The sequence below is a fragment of the Littorina saxatilis genome, linkage group LG6 (genome assembly GCF_037325665.1).
Source record: "Littorina saxatilis isolate snail1 linkage group LG6, US_GU_Lsax_2.0, whole genome shotgun sequence".
In the NCBI taxonomy this organism is placed as follows: Eukaryota; Metazoa; Mollusca; class Gastropoda; order Littorinimorpha; family Littorinidae; genus Littorina; species Littorina saxatilis.
Window position 1 is genome coordinate 24230254 of NC_090250.1, and position 20609 is coordinate 24250862.

At 42.2% G+C, this 20609-nt stretch overlaps 1 protein-coding gene across 1 annotated transcript in view; it reads right to left on the reverse strand.

Annotated features, from left to right (window-relative positions):
- The window catches only part of LOC138968805 (vascular endothelial growth factor receptor 1-like), a 121978-nt gene that overhangs the window by 24558 nt on the left and 76811 nt on the right, over positions 1 to 20609 (reverse strand). The window contains exons 4-11 of the mRNA XM_070341449.1: positions 17193 to 17495; positions 12429 to 12571; positions 9972 to 10176; positions 7809 to 7971; positions 6856 to 6980; positions 5721 to 5863; positions 3336 to 3531; positions 973 to 1255 (exon numbers count right to left, since the gene is read on the reverse strand). Of these exons, the coding sequence (XP_070197550.1) occupies positions 973 to 1255; positions 3336 to 3531; positions 5721 to 5863; positions 6856 to 6980; positions 7809 to 7971; positions 9972 to 10176; positions 12429 to 12571; positions 17193 to 17495 (1561 nt within the window). The remainder of the gene's footprint in view (positions 1 to 972; positions 1256 to 3335; positions 3532 to 5720; positions 5864 to 6855; positions 6981 to 7808; positions 7972 to 9971; positions 10177 to 12428; positions 12572 to 17192; positions 17496 to 20609) is intronic.

Below are 20609 nucleotides of genomic sequence, written 5' to 3' on the forward strand. Positions count from 1 at the left end.
ACAAGCCTGTCACTAGCGAGGGGTGTGTCTGAAACACGTGGACAAAGAGCAGTTGTGGAAAGTTTGCCTCATTAAAAGCAAGAGGATTCACTCTTCCACAACCCATACACGATCGACACAGTTATTTCTGGAGTTCTTCTATTGATAGGACTGTGTCTATTCTGACAGGTTAGTATTGTAGTGAGATAGCCACAGTTCTGTCTGGCAGGGTCCCAATAACTAAATGTACAGAGTATGCATGACCCCATACCTGCAAAACCCGGCCGGGTCATACCTAAGACTTTAAAATTGGCAATCTAGTGGCTGCTCCGCCTGGCGTCTGGCATTATGGGGTTAGTGCTAGGACTGGTTGGTCCGGTGTCAGAATAATGTGACTGGGTGAGACATGAAGCCTGTGCTGCGACTTCTGTCTTGTGTGTGGCGCACGTTATATCTCAAAGCAGCTGATATGGCCCTTCATGGTCGGCTGGACGTTAAGCAAACAAACAAAAAACAAACAAACAAAAAAAAAACCTGCAAAAGGTCAGTGGACAGTGTCTATTCGGACAGCTCAGTAGTGTGATAGTCACAATAACTCATTGTCTCCCAGGTACGGATATATCCGTACCCACTCATTTGGCTCTATCTGACCAGGTACGGATATATTCGCTCAGACTATTAGCTTCAGTCGCTTCCTGTAACGTCGATCTAACGCCTGCATTCCAGCGTGTTGATACACAGTTTCTACACAGCTACTACAATTCTGGTCTCAGCTAAAAAAAAAAAATGGGTCAACATAGGTGGGGTAGAAAGTGTTAAGTCCCAATAACTAAATGTACACAGTCTGCGTTGCTGTACAATCCCCCTTAAAAAAACAAAAACAATTGAAGACTGCGTTCCCAAACCCTTTAGGACCTTGTTTTCTCAGATTTTTCTGAGGTCTGAAAAAGGGGGGGGGGGGGGGGGGGAGGGGGGTTCTTCTGTACCCCTTACCTGCTATAGGTCAGTTCATAGGACTGTGTCTGTTCTGGCCGCTCCGTAGTCTCCATCCGATAGCCAGGGTCCTGCATGGCGCTGACCGTGCTGTTGTCCACACTGGTCATGTTCATGTCCAGCAGATCTTCCACCAACTGCCGCACGGGGGCCACTGGGTTGAAGCGGTAGATGGACAGCGACTGGTAGATCCAGCGGTTGGCCCGACACACCACACGTAGTAGGTCGCCTTTCACCGGGTCAATGGGGGCCTTGTCGAATATCGTCAGGACTTTTTTGTCGTCTGTAAGATCAAGAATAGTCATTGCTCAAATATAGTGGTTGTTTCTATTATTTCTGTTAAGACACAAGAGCAAAAGAGTCATTGCTCGAATAGTGTTTATTTCTATTATTTTTGTTAACTCTTACCAGTTCGCTCCCTTGCCCATCGTAAGCAAGCTTACGATGCCCCCCCTGTAGTTTTCCACTGACCAATTATCTAATTATAATTTTTTTGGTTTTTTTTGTTTACATTGGATGGGTCGGACAGTGGATAAACTCATATTTAAGACACACTTTATGACTGAAACAAGCTGGGTTTTTGTTATAAGTTAGTTATAGAAATGCAGTATTAGGCACAACAAAAAAAAAGTCTGTTAACGGTAACATAGGCCAAAAAAATAGGGTTGGTAGGTGGGGACTTTTTTTTTTTTTTTTTTTTTGTCCCCAAAACATATTTTTAAGTTATTTTGCCAAAAAACAAAGCCCCTTTTTTTTTTTTTTTTTTTTTTTTCAAATTTCTTTTTACCAAATGCCAAACAAAAGTCTAGGGTCGCACGAAAAAATAGGGTCAGTCAGGATACCGTAAACAGAATATTTTTTTGGGGGGGGGCCTTAGGCATGAAACGTCCAACTTTGAAATTTGGGTGGGGATAGGTGACAATAACTTTTTTGTTTATCAGCAAAACTCTATAAAACTTTGCTATGTTATGTAAAATGAATGCCCAAACAGACTAGTTAGCAGCATATCTAAAATAAACTGAACACAAAAAAAATGTCTTCTTTGTGTTTGTCACGTGTTCCAAAAAATGGGCGTACAAATTTCAACAAAAATCATGTTGTCACCCCCATAAAAAATTTTACCTTTAAAGATAGCACAATTCTCTTTGCAAATATGAAAAGCTTATTCATTTTCCTTTCATTTGATATATAACTTTCTATATTTCATTTAGAATATGACCCCAGATAGCCACTCGGCAAGTAGGCACCAACAGCACTGTAAAATATGCCCTAAAACCCCCGAACTGGTAAGAGTTAAGGCATAAAAACCAAGAGACATTGCTCAAATAAGTGTTCATTTCTATTGTGTGTGCAGGTATGGTCCTGAGCTGAAGCACGTTTTTGCTAAACATTTAGGATTTTCGACTTTTGAACAGTAAAACGCTACATTGTACTTATTATTTTTCTTTATTTGATTGTTCTTGTTGCCAAGCTCTGAGCAATAAGATCTTCATTTTGCGTGTGCACACAGGGATGTTTGCACACAAAGAAAAATCTGCACAAACTTAACTCTGGGGAAATAATTGCCGGGCCAAAACCTGGGTTTGACCCTCACTGCTAGTGACAAACTCGTTAGAAAGTCAGGGCACTACTGACTGAGCTAGGGACTTGTACAAAGTGCAATGAACTTGCAAGCAAAAGACTTGTACAAAGAGCTATGAACTTGCAAGCTAAAGACTTGTACAAAGAGCTATGAACTTGCAAGCTAAAGACTTGTACAAAGAGCAATGAACTTGCAAGCTAAAGACTTGTACAAAGAGCAATGAACTTGCAAGCTAAAGACTTGTACAAAGAGCAATGAACTTGCAAGCTAAAGACTTGTACAAAGAGCTATGAACTTGCAAGCTAAAGACTTGTACAAAGTGCAATGAACTTGCAAGCTAAAGACTTGTACAAAGAGCAATGAACTTGCAAGCTAAAGACTTGTACAAAGAACAATGAACTTGCAAGCTAAAGACTTGTACAAAGAGCAATGAACTTGCAAGCTAAAGACTTGTACAAAGAGCAATGAACTTGCAAGCTAAAGACTTGTACAAAGAGCAATGAACTTGCAAGCTAAAGACTTGTACAAAGAGCAATGAACTTGCAAGCTAAAGACTTGTACAAAGAGCTATGAACTTGCAAGCTGAAGACTTGTACAAAGAGCTATGAACTTGCAAGCTAAAGACTTGTACAAAGAGCTATGAACTTGCAAGCTAAAGACTTGTACAAAGAGCTATGAACTTGCAAGCTAAAGACTTGTACAAAGAGCAATGAACTTGCAAGCTAAAGACTTGTACTGGACAAAGAGCTATGAATGTGGCCTACACAACACTGTAACTCACCAGACACAATATACTTGATGTCATCGTGATCCTGGCCATTCTCGTTGGTGGCGGAACAGCGGTACCATCCTGTCCTGGTTTCTCTGGCCGTCAGGATGAAGTCCTGTTGTGTTCCTGACTGTGTGGTCCGCTTCCACTGATCTGGGCTGATGGATTCCCACAAGGATGCATTCTGCGTAAAATTTCCTGGTTGCACCTGTGAATTAGAGTTTACGGTTGATGAAATTCGCAACTGATAGACCCGTTACTTTCTTCTTCTTCTGCGTTCCCTCATGTGTTTGTTTTTTACACTAGTTTTGTACGTCTATGACTGTTTTTACCCCGCCGTTTAGGCAGCCATACGCCGACTTCGGGGGAAATAACATTCCAAAATTAAGAATGAACAAGTCGCGTAAGGCGAAATTACAACATTTAGTCAAGCTGTCGAACTAACAGAATGAAACTGAACTCACAGCATTTTTACAGCAAAAGCGTATACTCATAGCATCGTCAGTCCACCGCTCGATGCACAGGCAGTGAAATTGACAAGAAGAGCGGGGTAGTAGTTGCGCTGAGAAGGATAGCACACTTTTCTTACTTTCTGAGCGTGTTTTTAATCCAAACATATCACATCTACCGTACTTTCCGGGTGACAAGGCGCTTCGTTATACAAGACGCACCCCCTTCTTTTTAATAAAAATTGTAATCCAGTCCCCCATTGGACGCAGGGGGCCGATAGGGCGCACCAAAATGACCCAGTTTTTGCCATGAGAGGTGGTTCCCCTGTCATATCTGAGAGAGGAAACACTTCCTGCACCGGGGTCAGTGACCGACTTTAACTGAGTGAAAATATGTGTGCTCTGTGTGTGCGGCCAGATCAAAGGCAATGTGATAGCTGGGTGGCCTTGTTTATAGACACGACCTTCTTCCCAGGGGTCAATGACCCAGTTTTTGCCATGAGAGGTGGTTCCCCTGTCATATCTGAGAGAGGAAACACTTCCTGCACCGGGGTCAGTGACCGGTCAGTGACCGAGTTTAACAGAGTGGAAATCTGTGTGTGCGGCCAGATCAAAGGCAGGGCAGTACCTAGTAGCTGAAACATGCCTTATCACAAGTTGTTTGACTGGTACTCAAGCGGTCTTTTTCGTATTTCATACACGGATTAGGCGCTTCCTTATACAAGACGCAGGGGTCGAACTCGAGGAAAAAAGTCGCGCCTTATGACCCGGAAAGTACGGTATATGTTTTTGGAATCAGGAACCCACAAGGAATAAGATGAAATTGTTTTTAAATCGATTTCGCAAATTTTATTTTAATAATAATTTTTATATTTTTAATTTTCAGAGCTTGTTTTTAATCCGAATATAACATATTTATATGTTTTTGGAATCAGAAAATGATAAAGAATAAGATAAACGTAAATTTGGATCGTTTTAAAATTTGGTTTTTTTTTTTTACAATTTTCAGATTTTTAATGACCAAAGTCATTAATTAATGTTTAAGCCACCAAGCTGAAATGCAATACCGAAGTCCGGCCTTCGTCGAAGATTGCTGGGCCAAAATTTCAATCAATTTGATTGAAAAATGAGGGTGTGACAGTGCCGCCTCAACTTTTACAAAAAGCCGGATATGACGTCATCAAAGGTATTTATCGAAAAAAAGAAAAAAACGTCCGGGGATATCATTCCCAGGAACTCTCATGTCAAATTTCATAAAGATCGGTCCAGTAGTTTGGTCTGAATCGCTCTACACACACACACAGACACACACAGACACACACATACACCACAACCCTCGTCTCGATTCCCCCCTCTACGTTAAAACATTTAGTCAAAACTTGACTAAATGTAAAAAACCAAAGAAAGGTAAGTTACTGGAACGTTTTCTTACAGACAAAACAAAACATGCACAAGAATGTTGACCTCGAGGCCCTTGAAGTCTAAACTGCTTGTCCCTTTATATTTTTGCTGGTGACTGTACACTTCACAGACCTCTAGGTCCACATGTCATTTTTTAAACTTTTGTTGAACACTTTCTTCTTCAGCGTTCGACGGTTGTGTCCTTATAATCTCAGGCCTGCTGAACGCAGGAACTCGCAGGTTCGGCGCAGGTCTTCCACAGTTTCACAAAGTTTTGTGTTGGGGGTTGTCCTCTAGCTCTGGCCAGGTCGTTGAACACTATTTTTTGGCTTTCTCTTGAAGCAATTATACAAAATCAAAGCTTAAGGATTTTGTTAACCATCACTTATATCTGCAAAATCACGGAGAAGCTGTTTAGCGACCTGGCAGCCTCGATAGAAGACGGCACAATTTGTATGCGCCACAGGATAGGAGTCTGAAGAAGCAAACGAGGAAGAAGAAGAAGAAGCAGGGATGTAAGTGTCACCTGTGCATGCGACACACTCACCTCATGGAAGAACCAGGAGACGTTGCCAAAGGGGATGCCCTCCACCTGGCAGTAGACCTGTTGGCTGGGTAGATCGTTCCCCGTCTGGACAATCACCTGCCCCTTCTGCGACCCCACAGGCAGAATGGTCACTGTCGGCTTGCCTGCACACAGGTAAACACTTTCTGGTCTTGTTTTGTTTTGGTTTATTATTGTTATGTCCACCATTATGAACATTTGTGTAATTTAGTATTGTTTTGGTCGCGTAAAGTAAGCATTTGCTTGAGTGCATGTCCTAGTTGTATATTTTCCATTGTTTCATGTGATGAATTTTGAATAAAATTTTGTTTAAACCAATTACGTTTTTGTTTTCATTACAGATCTTCCCATAGCAAGAAGATACAAGATACCTTAATGTCGCTGTAAGAGGATTTTGTTTTTCCTGTGCCACTGACATTTTTTTTCAGCACTGATTGAATAATGATTTGGAGACAATAGTCATTGGTTGATCTCCATTCCCTGCACTTTGCTGATAATCCAAATTTACCAGTCAGACTAGCCTAATATGAGAAAACTGTCCCCATACGCAACTTTTTACAGTGGAACCCTCTTAAGACCCCACCCCTTTCCCCCCACCCCCAAATTTAAGACCTCCCCTTTTAAGACCCCCGTTTTATGACCTTGCCTTTTTCAGATGTATTGTCCATAACCGCTGTAAATTCACCTCCATTTTAAGATTCACTCCTTTTAAGACTGGTTTTCTCAGATCGTTAGAGGTATCAAAATGGGAGTTCCACTGTAAATCAAAGCGTGTGTGCTGTTTTAGAGGTACATTTTATCAGTATGGAACATGTTCAGTTCGGGAACAGGGGTTGGAGAGGGGGGGGAGTGGTGGGGGGGGGGGTCCTGGGGGTTCCGATAGCTCTTAGAGTCTCATAGTTCTCACCATGTCTGTATAGTGTATGTATTAGTTACTGTGATACCAAATTGTCTTACCCATGTATGTATGATGCTATGCGCCAGTGATGTATGAATGCTATTTATTTTTGTTTTTATCACACAGCAAGCTGCTTTCCTCGTGTATTTTTTATGTTCATTCATGTATTGTACACTTGGCAATAAATTATCTATCTATCTATCTATCTATCTATCTCACCATACACCAGGAGTGTGATGTTGTCCGAAGCGTTTCTGTCTGGCGTCATTGCACGTATGGTGTAGATACCACTGTGGGACGACCGTGGACCCAGAATGATTAGGCTGGCTGCTTTCGATGTTTGACTGTTGAACACACATGTATGGAAATGTAAGGCCAAAAAAAAAAATAGGTCTGTTTACGGTAACCCGACCGACCCTAGTTTTTTCGCGCGACCTTAGACTTTTTTTTGGCATTTGGGGAAAAAAAAAAAAAAAAAAATAATCTTGTTTTTTGGGCAAAATAACGTAAAAATATGGTTTTTTGGAAGAAAAAAAAAAAATAAAAATAAAAAATCCCGACCTACCGACCCTATTTTTTTGGCCTATGTTACCGTAAACAGACCTATTTTTTTTTTGGCCTAATGATAAATTCCTTTGAATGAGCAAAAAACACAGGTAACCACATGTCATCAGGCATCTACTGATGATGGACAAACAGGCAGAAAATACATAACACACATGCACCAACACAAACACTTCTTCTACTTTTTTGTTTGTGGGCTGAAACTCCCACGTTCACCTTCTGACCATCAAATTTCCTACGCAGCGAACTAAGCCAGGACATTTTGACCTATACTTATTTTCAATCCGGGTCAAACTAACCTTTTGTTCTCTGAGGCTGGGAGCAACACTGACACACACTGTATCTTTTGCAAGCATCCTGTGAAAAGCTGCAGGGGTGCTTTTTTTCCTGTGGACACTATTTATTTTGCTTTTTTCAGAAAAAATAATTTTTCGGACACTGAAATTTGTGTTTTTGCGGTCAATTTCCATGACTCATCCTCGCACACTCATGCACGTACACACGGAATTGAACCAAACATGCATGCACACACACAGGCACATGCACGCACACACACACACACACACACACACACACACACACAAACACACAGTCACCAGGGGACTTACTGCATTCTGAAGAGAACACTGTCGTGAAGGCGTCGCCCATTATGAAACCAGTGAATGGTTGGTTGGGGAAAGGCGTTTATCTTCACAAACAGGTACACCGCCTCCGCTGTGTCGTTGACCTTCAACACCTTCCTTGAGGGCGTCAGGTACACAAATGACTCCTCTGCACACCACAAAAACCAGTAGGAACATGAAGAAAAAAATCAATGCTCACGCGCCTAACCTTCGTCTTGTCCAAAATGAATCAGAATCAGATTATCTGCTGCTCCGTAAACGTTTAAGAAAATGACAATTTGCTGCTTGTATACCTGAACTTCACTGAGACCTTATAATATGACCAGGCTAATCCAGCCTTTGCTCATGTTTAAAGCTCATCGGTCACTCTTGAAGCATGTGAAGTTACAAAGAAAGGGCTTAAAAATGAACCCAAAAATTATGGTCAAACTGATTTAGATCATACCTGAATGTCATCAAGCCAAGGCTATACAGCAGTCCCTCTCATGAACGGACACCCTTGGGCCCTAGCAAAACTGTCCGTACATTGCAGGTGTCCGGTCACGGGAGGGGTGACCACACCACCCCCTCCCCCGGGCCATACACTCCACTCGCACAGACACACAAACAACAGGATTGAGTCTATGCTAATCACTTCTTGTGGCTACTAAACAATAACAATAAACTCCTAATAGTTCTTTAAACGTTTTGTAAAAAGGATTTGTTTGAAAAGTGTTGAAAAGAAGAGATAAAATAAATCCTCAAGGCAGTGAACACACTCACCATGCGCTGACATACGAAAGCAGCCACACAAACACAGCACAGAGGAGCGTGTGCAGATGCTTTGCAAGAATAAGCTTGAAAACCAGTTTGAATAAATAGCAGCAGATAGAGCTGCATGTCATAATCATGTGATTTATTTTTTTCTTGTCTGGCTTTATTGACTGCATGCCGATCATGTGGCATGGCAGTGACTTTTCACTCTTCAGTCGGAAATACACTGTACATAACACAGCTCCCACTCTCCCTCACTGATGCCTACCCCAAGCTGTGACAACTGATGCTTGGACATTTTGTGGAAGAGTACACCTCTCTATTTCTCTACAATGCTCTTCCTGCTGACATGCAGTGACACCGGACACCCCACAGAGTTTAGCCAGCTAACCCTCCACCCCCCCCCCCTCCCACCCCCACTTCCTCTCTCTCACTCCCTCCAGCCATGTACTGTTGGGGGCTGTGGCCAGAGAGGTGTCAGCTAATTGAGGCCAGCTGCACTGTTCACTCAGAGCAAAACCAGTTGACTGTGTCGTAACTTTTGACAAAGCAAGACAACTGAAGGGTTCATAGATTAGGCAACCAACTCACTGGTCAAGGCTGAGGGGAAACAAGAGTATCTTGTCAATGAAAGAGGTTACACACAGACACACGATGCTGAGAACTGTGGCCGGTTTTTCACTCACTTTCGCTCAGGACCTTCATCGACTGTGGTTTCTGTTGTTTACGTCCAACAGACAAGAATAAAGAGCTCAGTGCAGTTACATGTTGGCATCTTCGCATGTACTCTTCACTCCTGACCAAAACTACCCCACCTCCTGATGGGTACCGTACACGTGCACTCAAGTTATCAGTGACGGTCATCACGCCATTGCGGCTGTGATCTTCGTACCAAGAGCCGGACTGCTCTGTTATCGATTTTGTTGTGAAAATTTGACGATGGTCTGTCCGTACATTGGAGGTATGACCTGCTGTTGGGACCGAAAATGAGTGTCCGCGTCCACGTTTTGCAGGTGTCCGTTTAAGGGGGGGCAAATATAGAAGGAAAACACTCCGTGCCGAGCAAATGTGTCCGTACATGTCAGGTGTCCGCTCACGCCGGGGGCCGTACATTGCAGGGACTGCTGTACATCTGAAGTTTCAAAGATCTAACTTCAGAAATGTTCAAGAAATGGTAATCCAACAGAATTGGTATTCAACTGTACTCTTCTTCTTCTTCCTTCATGGGCTCAAACTCCCACATTCACTCATGTTTTCACACAAGTGAGTTTTTACATGTATGATCGTTTTTATCCAACCATTCAGGCAGCCATACGCCGCTTTCGGGGGACTATCAAACCATACAATTTCAAGCATACAGAGCATTCCCCACCATCTTTCTGCTAGCAGGCTTACCGTAGACACTGATGACGACATCTGTCTTCTGCTTGTTGTCATCACACGAAGGGCACGTTCCCAGGCCCACCACCACACAGCCGTACACTCCGGTGTCCGCTTTCGTCATGTTGTGGATCTCCAGCTTACGTGTCAACTCATCGTATTCCCGTCCATGGTCACCCTTTTTGCGCTCTCGCTTGGGTATTTCCAGGTTGACACGGTCCTGTGGAACATAAAAAATAAGACATGATTATTTATTGTCCGTAAAATTTAAACAATGGATGGAAAAGTGTCATTTGTTTTCTCTGAAATAACCAGACAACATATGAAAACAACCCAAAATATAAAAACATACGAAGTAAAAACATCCAGATAGGCATGGAACTGGCCCATATCCCAACCCCCACACGCAAGCACACACACATTCAACAGGAAAAGTTAAGTGAATCCCATAGTTCTCCGGTGAAAACACCCCCCGCCCCCCCCCTTTTAAGAGTAGGGTCATTCTCAGAGTCATGGTCCAAAAGCGTGACATTATCACATAGTCATTGAAAAATAAAGTTCAAAGAAAATCGTTGAAAACTTCATGTACAATATAACAGGGTGTGATAAAATTGTAAATGGACAAAAAGCTCAAAGAAACTTGTTGGTTTCCCTTATATGGAGCGGCCAAGTACGTAACCGTCAAAAACCATGTTCGGTCGAGGCATTGACAATTTAACAGACACGGAAGTAAAACTGCAAGTCTCACGCTCAATAACCAACCATTTCTACTGTTGTAAGCATTTCTGGTTCTAGGCTCATGTCAGGATGAAATTGTGTTCAAATAGTTAAAAAAAAAAAAATGTGTTCATTATTTAATTAAATGCAAAAACGTCTTGTTCTGTTGAGGCCAAAATGTCTGACACCACGACCTCCTCTGAGATTCATGTTGCAATTACCGGCAAACAAAACTATGTATTTAGTAACAAAAGCTGTGTTTGTGTTGCAGTCATGTGTACAAATAAAGTGTCCCTGCAAGGTAGATCAAACACATTGTTATTGTGTGCCCATGAGTGGTTATCTGTGCGGGGTAATTCCTGACACGATGCCTCGACCGAACAGCATTTTGGGGCCATGAGTCAAATTACTGAGTAAAACGAATTTTCTTTTAAAAACAGATATTGTGGTCATAAACATGCGCATAATCTCTTTGCACCTGTACACTTGGTTTGCACTCTTCACTCTTAGTTTACTGGAGATAAACGTCTGTTTTTCGTCAAGAATGTCACAAAATGGCGCCGCTTTTCAATCAGCCGATTTTTTGCAAACTAAAATGTCAAACAAATGAGCAAAGAAAAAGTATTCAAATTTGGGTTCAAAACATAAATATGTATTCAGCATATAAGTTGATTTGATGGAAAATGATGGTCGTATTTCTTTCATGAAGTAGGTCACCCCCCTCTGGGACATCAATCTGAGAATGACCCAGTAACCATAACAATCTGAGAATGACCCAGTAACCATAACAATCTGAGAATGACCCAGTAACCAGAACAATCTGAGAATAACCCAGTAACCATAACAATCTGAGAATGACCCAGTAACCATAACAATCTGAGAATGACCCAGTAACCATAATGATCTGAGAATGACCCAGTAACCATAACAATCTGAGAAAATCAGGTCCTTAATGGCAGGGTGTTTTGATATGAAGAAAAATGTACAGAGAATCTGAACAGAAAATCTGGAAAAAGCATGGTTGTAAGGAGAGGGGGACATTAAAATGGGAGGGGGAGGGGGGGGAGGGTTCCACTGCATCTCTTTTTATGTCTGAAACACAATTACTTGTGTAATGTTTAGTCTTGTTCCCGGCAAATCTGAATACTATTCCACCACCCTCTGACCTTCCCAAGATACTCAACATCCCATGCAGAAAGTGAAGACACAACACCAGACCTGGGAACCCCTGTTTTGCACTTGGATTATTCCCACACAAACTTGGTGTATTTTCAGAAACATGAGCGTACTCCATACAGCATTTGAACATCAATGATTCAAACATGCTTCACGCATGTCTGTCGCACCTTTAATTAAGTTTACCAATACATTTGAAACAAATGCTTCTTTTAATGTTTACTGACAAAAACTGTGCCAATAATAATAATAATAATAATAATAATAAGTGTAATTATAGGGCTCAAATCCTAAAATTCTAAGCACCTTACAATCTTAAATATATAATAATCTTAATAACAGCAACAATACACATTTAAAAACAAATAAACTTTAGATAAATGCAACACAATCACGTCAACATACTGGATTGGCTTTAGGATGCTCTTGTGAAGATATTAGTAGTTTAGGAATTTTTCTCGTCGTATTCTTCCCCACTGACCGTACTGATCGTATTCTAGACAATAATGCGTACACAATGCGGGCAAAATCTTATGGGTTCCCAGGTCTGCAACACGCCAAAGTTAGACAAAGACTCACGTCCTCTCCCTGCTTGTAGATCATGTGGAGCTCCACATGGGTGTCGGGCTTGACGTCAATCTTGCAGGTCAAGGTCAGCTTTTCTCCCAGACGCAGGCTGTAGGCTGAGGGCAACAGTTGAGGGGGTGGTAGCAACTCCGTATCTGATGGAGTAAAGCTAGATGTACAACCTCGTCAGAAACCACTAGCAAACACTAATCTGCCATAATTTACACCTAAGGGGGTTTGCAACAGCTCCGTATCTGATGGAGTAAAGCTAATTGTACAACCTCGGCAGAAACCATGCACTAGCAAACAAGCTGCCATAATTTACACCTAAGGGGGTTTGCAACAGCTCCGTATCTGATGGAGTAAAGCTATTTGTACAAGGTCGTCAGAAACCACTAGCAAACAAGCTGCCATATTTTACATTAAGGACAAACTAAGGGGGTTTGCAACAGCTCCGTATATGATGGAGTATGCAGCTACATGTACAACTTCGTCACACACACTTAGGAACACCTGAGGGGGTGATAACAGCTCTAATGCCTTTTAAGCTACACATGCCTGCTAGATCATGTATCCCACACAGGAATCCGGGGAAATGAAATGGCGGACAAAGCAGCAAAAGCAGCGGCTATGTCAACCATGCCAATGACAGACATTCAGCTCTCCTGCCAGGAAGCCAAACTGCTAGCCAAGCTAAAAAGAGAGGAAAGAGAGCAGACTCTGTCACAAACATGTGAAGAGAGAGGATGTCTACTGGGACAAGGTAGTCTGTCAGTGTGGCAAGACTGGACACCTCACACACGTGTTTGAAGGTTGTGACACTCTGAAGGAAGAGATGTCGAGTCTCATCCGCTACAGAAGGGAGAATGCCCTCAGTCTGGGAGACTTTCTCCGCCCACACCCATCACTCGGAGAGAAACCGATGATGGTCTTGGTCACCAATCTGTTCACCTCAACTGTTGCGAGCTGGTTCTAGTGTGCTTGCAGCAGACCCAGCACAGCACAGATCCACTTCTGGAATCTTAAGCTAAATGTATCCCAAGACACACATTTTGTAGTCCTGGCATCCTGAAAGGCAGAGGCCCCAACCTACAGGTTTGCTTCCATACCAAAAACTCCTCCAGACACAGGAACTTGGGAGCAGAGGCAACAGCTCCGCTTGAACCTCAGAAACCAAATGTGCCTGTAGACACACAGATCCCTTAGACGGCAGAGGCTGTGGCCTCTAAGGTGCTCTTGTACCAAACCGCCTCCTGACTCTGCATCAGATTGCTTGCGCTGGCATCTGCTTACATAGACCAACATCATGGGTGGGAGCCCAAAATGTTGACGGGACTGAACATTTTGGAAGGCCGGGGTGCAGGGGCCGCTAAGGCTCCGGCGGGGTGCAGGGGCAGCGTCCTCGGTGGGGGGTCTAGGGGGGCAGCGCCCCCCATCCGAAAATGAATTTTAGCATTGTAGGGAGGGTTTAGGTGGCCTCTCCTGACTTATAAATTTTACAACAAACAAGCTTTTTGGAGATGCATAATATATACATCTTGTAAACTTGAAGGTTTTTGTAACTGACCAGCTGAAAATTAATTTTAGCATTTCATGAGGGGGCTATTTGAGCATCTGCTGGCTTTAAAACTGATAACAGCAAACAAACAACATCAAATGGGGGGGAGGGGGGGGGGGGGGGAGAGAATGCACAAAATCAAAAACCTTTATACTTGAAGATGTTTGGTTGTATCACTCTTGCTAGGGGGTCTACAAAAACAAGTGGTAAACACATTTCAAGAAGGGTTTTTAGAAGCTCCTATAAGCTTAAACAAAATCTTAAAATTGGAGATGCACAAAAGTAAAAAATCTTGTAAACTTGAAGGTTTTTGTAACTAACCAGCTGAAAGTGAAATTTTAGCAATTCAAGAGTTGCTATTTGAGCCTCTCCTGGCTTTAAAACTGAAAACAGCACACACTTGGTTTTTTTTTTTTTTTTTTTTTTTTTTGGGGGGGGGGGGGGGGGATGAATGCACAAAATCAAAAACCTCTATACTTGAAGGTGTTTGGTTGCATCACTCTTGCTAGGGGGTCTACAAAAACAAGTGGTAAACAAATTTCAAGAAGGGTTTTTAGAAGCGGCTTAAACAAAAACTTAAAATTGGAGATGCACATAATTAAAAAATCTTGTAAACTTGAAGGTATTTGATTTCTTCACCTACTTTTGTCTTTGTTTAAAACAAATGTTTACTGCATTAAAGGAAAATCGCCATGCAAACAAAGCAAACACAGAAAATAACAGTCACCTCCCTTGTACTACACATTTTTACTTGTAGCTTATGATTTTATCATTGCACGGTTGGCCTAGTGGTAAGGCTTCCGCCCCGTGATCGGGAGGTCGTGGGTTCGAACCCCGGCCGGGTCATACCTAAGACTTTAAAATTGGCAATCTAGTGGCTGCTCCGCCTGGCGTCTGGAATTATGGGGTTAGTGCTAGGACTGGTTGGTCCGGTGTCAGAATAATGTGACTGGGTGAGACATGAAGCCTGTGCTGCGACTTCTGTCTTGTGTGTGGCGCACGTATTATGTCAAAGCAGCACCGCCCTGATATGGCCCTTCGTGGTCGGCTGGGCGTTAAGCAAAAACAAACAAACAAATGATTTTATCATTGCAGGTGGTATATGTAGAGGTTACATGCCGAGTCCCAGTGATTATTAAAAATAATGGTCGAAGTTAGCGGATCATGAAAAATGCGAGCTTTAGCGAGCTTTTTCATGACCGCGAACTGAGACCATTATTTTTTATAATCACTGAGACGAGGTGTGTAACCTCTTTATTCCTCCTTTCTTCAGTTATTCAAAGAAAAGAGGAGTTTTTTTGCGAAAGTTTGATCGAATCCTATTCACTCAACCAGTCAACCTGCGCAGGCGATCGATTAATGCGCGGTTGTATAGTTCCGTGCAAATCATTCCATTCTGTTAACACTTCTTGTCAGTTTTCCTATTTTGGACTAAAATCAAGTACACAGCTATGCTGTTATTCTGCTGTGGCGGCAAAGGCAGATATTGTGTGTTCTGTATATGTTTTGGTATCGCTTAGGATAATGTTCTTTCGTGAAATGGGACTAGCAGACGAACTTTTGCACCCGTGTTCCAACGTTAAAAACTGTATGAAGTTCAGTTTTCTGGGGAAAATAGTGTATGAAACCGCTTTATGTTGTTTAAATTGATGAGATGTGTGCATTTGGTTGCGTGTGATCTGTTTATTAAATGAAATATTGTTGAAAACTGACCGTCGGATTGCAGTCTGTTGTCGAAGAAACTGAGTGAAAAGAAGGGGAACTACTCTTGTCGCCAGACAAAGTATGAGTTACTTGCCTTGGGAAATTGCTTGTGATGAACGTTTGAGCACGGCAGATCTAGATTCAGAAAACAACTGCACTCATGGATTTTATAGGGAGATTCATGTCTTCAGGCCTGTAGTTGTTAATTTAAATGCGGTATGTTTGTATTGTTTCCTCCAGAGATGTATACTTCGTACATTAGAGCGTTCGGAACTTTTCAGTCGCAAAAAGTAGTACCGAAACAGAACAACTTCTCAACCCATTGCACTATCGAGGATTCAGGCTGTTGCTGGGTCGTTATTTGTTTGGTTGCTGGGTCATTATCGAAAAATAACTAGCTCTACAAGTTTACAGAGGTAAAGAAGCAGAGGGGGGAATATATAATCTCAAATAATTGTTGAACCATAGCTTGAACCAAATGAGAATCAAGTTTCAAGTCAGTTTGTCTCAATTAGACACCTTCAAAAGGGCTGACTGCTCAGGTTATAAAAGAAGAAGGTTTAGACAAAAACAGAAACCGCCAGAGTTATATCTCTTGCTAATGCTATACACAGTCTTCTGATGCTGCTTTTCAATTCATAATTTCAGGAGTTATATTCTAAAATTATTGTTGAATCATATCTTGAATTAAAAGAGAAATATGTTTAAATTAAGTGTGTTTCACTTGCAAACTTTATAAAGGACTCAATGTATCAGAAGGTAAATACCACTGGTGCACAGATTAGGAATGCACATTTTTTCTACCACACCACTGAAGGTCTCTGAATTGTAATGCGTACCCCTAGCGCGGCTCTGCTTGGGTGGGAATGTTCTGAGCAAAACACTATGTGTTACTCCATACTCCCCCGCCCTCCATGGAACTTCTTGACCCCAACATATTGGGTGGGGAGTTTGCCCAGCCGGTAGAGGCGCTGGCTTTAAAACCAGTTGTTACTATCAGCGTGGGTTCAACCCCCAAGTTCGGCGCGGGATGTGTGTCCCAGAGTCAATTTTGTGCAGACTCTCCTCGGTGTCCGAACACCCCCGTGTGCACGCATGCGCACAATAAAGATCCCAGGGTCACAACGAAAGCCTCAGGTCTTGGAAACACGAATACATGCATGCAAAAATTATGAAGCCCGGGTGTCAGTTCGGCCAACAGCACTGACCCAAGATGACCCAGCCCGGTCCCTAGCCCATTTCAGGTCTTCTCAAGCAGCCACCCCCACCCCCCTACCTCCCCCAGCCAATCGGTTGGTGAAGCAGTTCTTTTCCACTTACAATGTAATAGTAGTTGTAGCTTAGCTTATTCACTTCAAGACCAAGGCAAAAACCATGCATGCTCACTCACACACATACACACAATCATACACACGCACACACACACACATGCACACACACACAATCAAACACACACACACCACACACACGCACACACATACACACACAAACTGTCTCCATTACATATTAAATACCATGGTATTTCAAAACCAGCTTCAGATCTTCAGTGGCCTGGCTACCGTCCGTTGCGTTGCCTTTGGCATAACATCCGAAGGTGCCAGAGAAAATGTAGTATGGTGACTCCACGATGAAGCCTTGCATAGGGTCAAAGGTCACTCCGTCCGTGTTGGTGAAGTCTTTGTGACCGATCATACTGTGCAGTGTGACGTTGAAGGCCGGATCAGAAACGGCACACGGTAGCACGACTCGGTGGCCGTAAAACACAGTGACAAAAATAATGTCGAATGGAGCTTCCTTCAGGAACATGTTTTCTGTGTCTGCAACCGATACAAATAATATTAAATGGTGATTCCCTCAGAAACATGTTTTAGTTGTATGCAACAGAAACAAATAATGTTGAAAGGATATTCCTTGAGGAACATGTTTTCTGTGTCTGCAACAGACAAAGGGGAGTACACGCTCTTAATTCAACAATAGTATGATGATGTATTCGGTGCATGATAGTGGATGTATGCTTGTTAGTTGTAGATCTAGTACGATGTTTGAGGTTGTAATGTTTGTGCGGGTGTTATAATGCAATATGTAGCCGTATGAGGGTTCCAGTGTGTGAGTTGTACATGGCCGGGTGCTAGAGTGCTGCATGAATGAGTAAGTGCATGTGGAGCTGTATGGCTGGGTGAATTGTGGGTTGCGTACGTCCGAGGGGCACATGTAGCCTGTGTCTGAAGTAGTGGGTATGTTGCGTAAGGGTGTGCTGATATTGAACTTCAGTTGTGTTTTGTAAATGTCTATGTATCAGTGTATCATGTCTTGCCACACACATGCCAAATTTCCTTGTATTGATGAGGACAATAAAACTTCTTGTATCTTGTTGTATAATATATATATATAGATATATATATCTAGCCCTCTGCCTCATTTGTGTAAGATTTTGGGGTCTGAAACAGTCAAAGCCATGGACCTACTCACAGGAACATTTGCCACTGCATAAAAGCTCTGGCAAATCGTAATACAGTGGGACCCCTTTAAAAGACCTACACAAATCTGAGGAATATTACAATATCCCATCTCAAAGAGAAGGGAGTCTTAAAATGGAGGTAAATTAACAGAGGTTTAGAACCGAATATCTGTAAAAGCAAAGTTTTCAAAGGGAGGAAGTCTTAGATAAGGAGGGGGGGGGGGCGGGGGGGGGGGGGGGTTGTCGAGAGGGGTTCCACTGTACTATCATAGGGAAAACTCCAGTAATGATAACTCCCCACTCTTGTCTCCATGTTACACCCCATGAACTTTCTCAAGTCATAAAGGAAGGTTCCACTGTATCATCCTTTCTTTATTTGGTGTTTAACGTCGTTTTCAACCACGAAGGTTATATCGCGACGGGGAAAGGGGGGAGAGGGGATAGAGCCACTTGTCAATTGTTTCTTGTTCACAAAAGCACCAATCAAAAATTTGCTCCAGGGGCTTGCAACGTAGTACAATGTATTACCTTACTGGGAGAATGCAAGTTTCCAGTACAAAGGACTTTAAGGTGGTCGTCTACATTTTTGCTTTTTTTCAATAATCTTATGGTTAGATTTCGCTAAAAAGTTATGTCAGATGATGAATGAACCATGGGGAAAAAAGTTATAGAAAAAAAAATATATGTAAAAAAAGATTTTATTTTTGGGTAGCGTGACTCACGCTTCCAATATTTTGTTTTCTGTTTGCTGAGAACATGTGCTTTGCCTAAAAATACTGACCAATCAAATTCATGTCACTATGCTTATAGCCACGCCCAAACAAGTGCAGCAACAGTTTGACACTGGAGCGCTGTCCACGCTTTTTTTTAAACGCACGGGATTTGAGAGGAGTTTTGCGCTTGGCATTTTCCAAATAAGGATATCCTACTATGAGTACTATGCTGGAATACTACAATGAATTTTCAAACGGCTACACTGGCTTCGTCTTTCCTGATCGAAAGGGGGTGTATTGTTGATAATTGTAGATAATAGACTCTGCATTTTAATGGTCAAATGATGATTTCGGTATAAAAATGTAGACAAGGACCTTTAACATTTCTTACATACTGCTTGACTAAAATCTTTACAAAAATTAACTATATTCTATACAAGAAAAACTTAACAAGGGTAAAAGGAGAAACAGAATCCATTAGTCGCCTCTTACGATATGCTGGGGAGCATGGGTAAATTCTTCCCCCTAACCCGCGGGGGGTACTGTATCATTCATTACCCAAACAACATGCTTGTGCAGTGGTACCTTTCATGACCAGGGACCTATATTTAGATATAGGTCTATGTCATGACATAACACCCTTGAATAGGTAAACATTTTCCCTCCTTTGCAGGTGTCCTTTCTCGCCATGGAGAGTCGTGTCAATTAAGTTAATTGATATTGATAACCATACTACACATTGTGTCAAGTTAATCAATTACGGTACCACAGAATGTATCAAGTAAATCAATAACCCTACTAGTACTACAGAATGTGTAACGTTAATCGATAATTGTTACTTACTCAGAATGTGTAAAGTTACCGTATTTGACGGACTACAAGCCGCGACTTTTTTTCAAAAAAAATCGCATTGCGGCTTATAAAAAGATGCGGCTAAAACGTTACCTAAACTTGAATAGCATTCACCTAATGGAAGTCGCCGCGGATTTTCATTTCGCTCGATTAACGATTACCGGTACTTTATTAGCTCTCTACTCAAGACTCGGCGCTTTTCTCTTTCTTTTGCGAATCTTCGTTTGTCAACAAGTCGTCGTGACAAGATAGCGTACAGAGAAACACCGGATGTATCAGGATCTCGCGCGCGCGAGATTTCGTTTTTTTGTGTCTCGCGATAGTTGGAGGAGCGAGAGCCGCCATGTTGTGTTTTCGTCTGCTCGAAATGTGCGCTAAAGTCGTAAATCATCCCAAAAAAGCTTATTCCGGGCGGGACTACATGTGTGTGTTGGTTACAAATTGTGTGTGTGTGATATTTTTCTTCAAACTTTTTCCCTTTTCTTCTTTGTTTTACTTGTTTATTCTCGGAGCCGATTTCGCCAAATACCGTACTTTCGTTTGCCTGGTTGTTTTGATTGATTGACACGATCTGATTATATTTTTTTTGACGGCGGCTAATATAGTGACGCGGCCTATACGTGGCTCGTCCCAATTTTTTGGTTAAAAGTCGGGGGTGCGGCTTATAAAACGGTGCGTCTTGTAATCCGTCAAATACGGTAATCGATAATGTTACTACAGACTGTTGCAACAGTATTGGCGTTAACCGGTATAGCGTAATAACCAGTATTTTACCGGTTGAAATGAGAAAATACCGGAACAAAATTGGCTGCCGGTATGACCTACCGGTTGACTTTTAGAACTACCGGTTTTTATTCGCTGGTAAAACAACAAAACCAGTACTCTGAGTTGGACTCTTACTGGTTCCA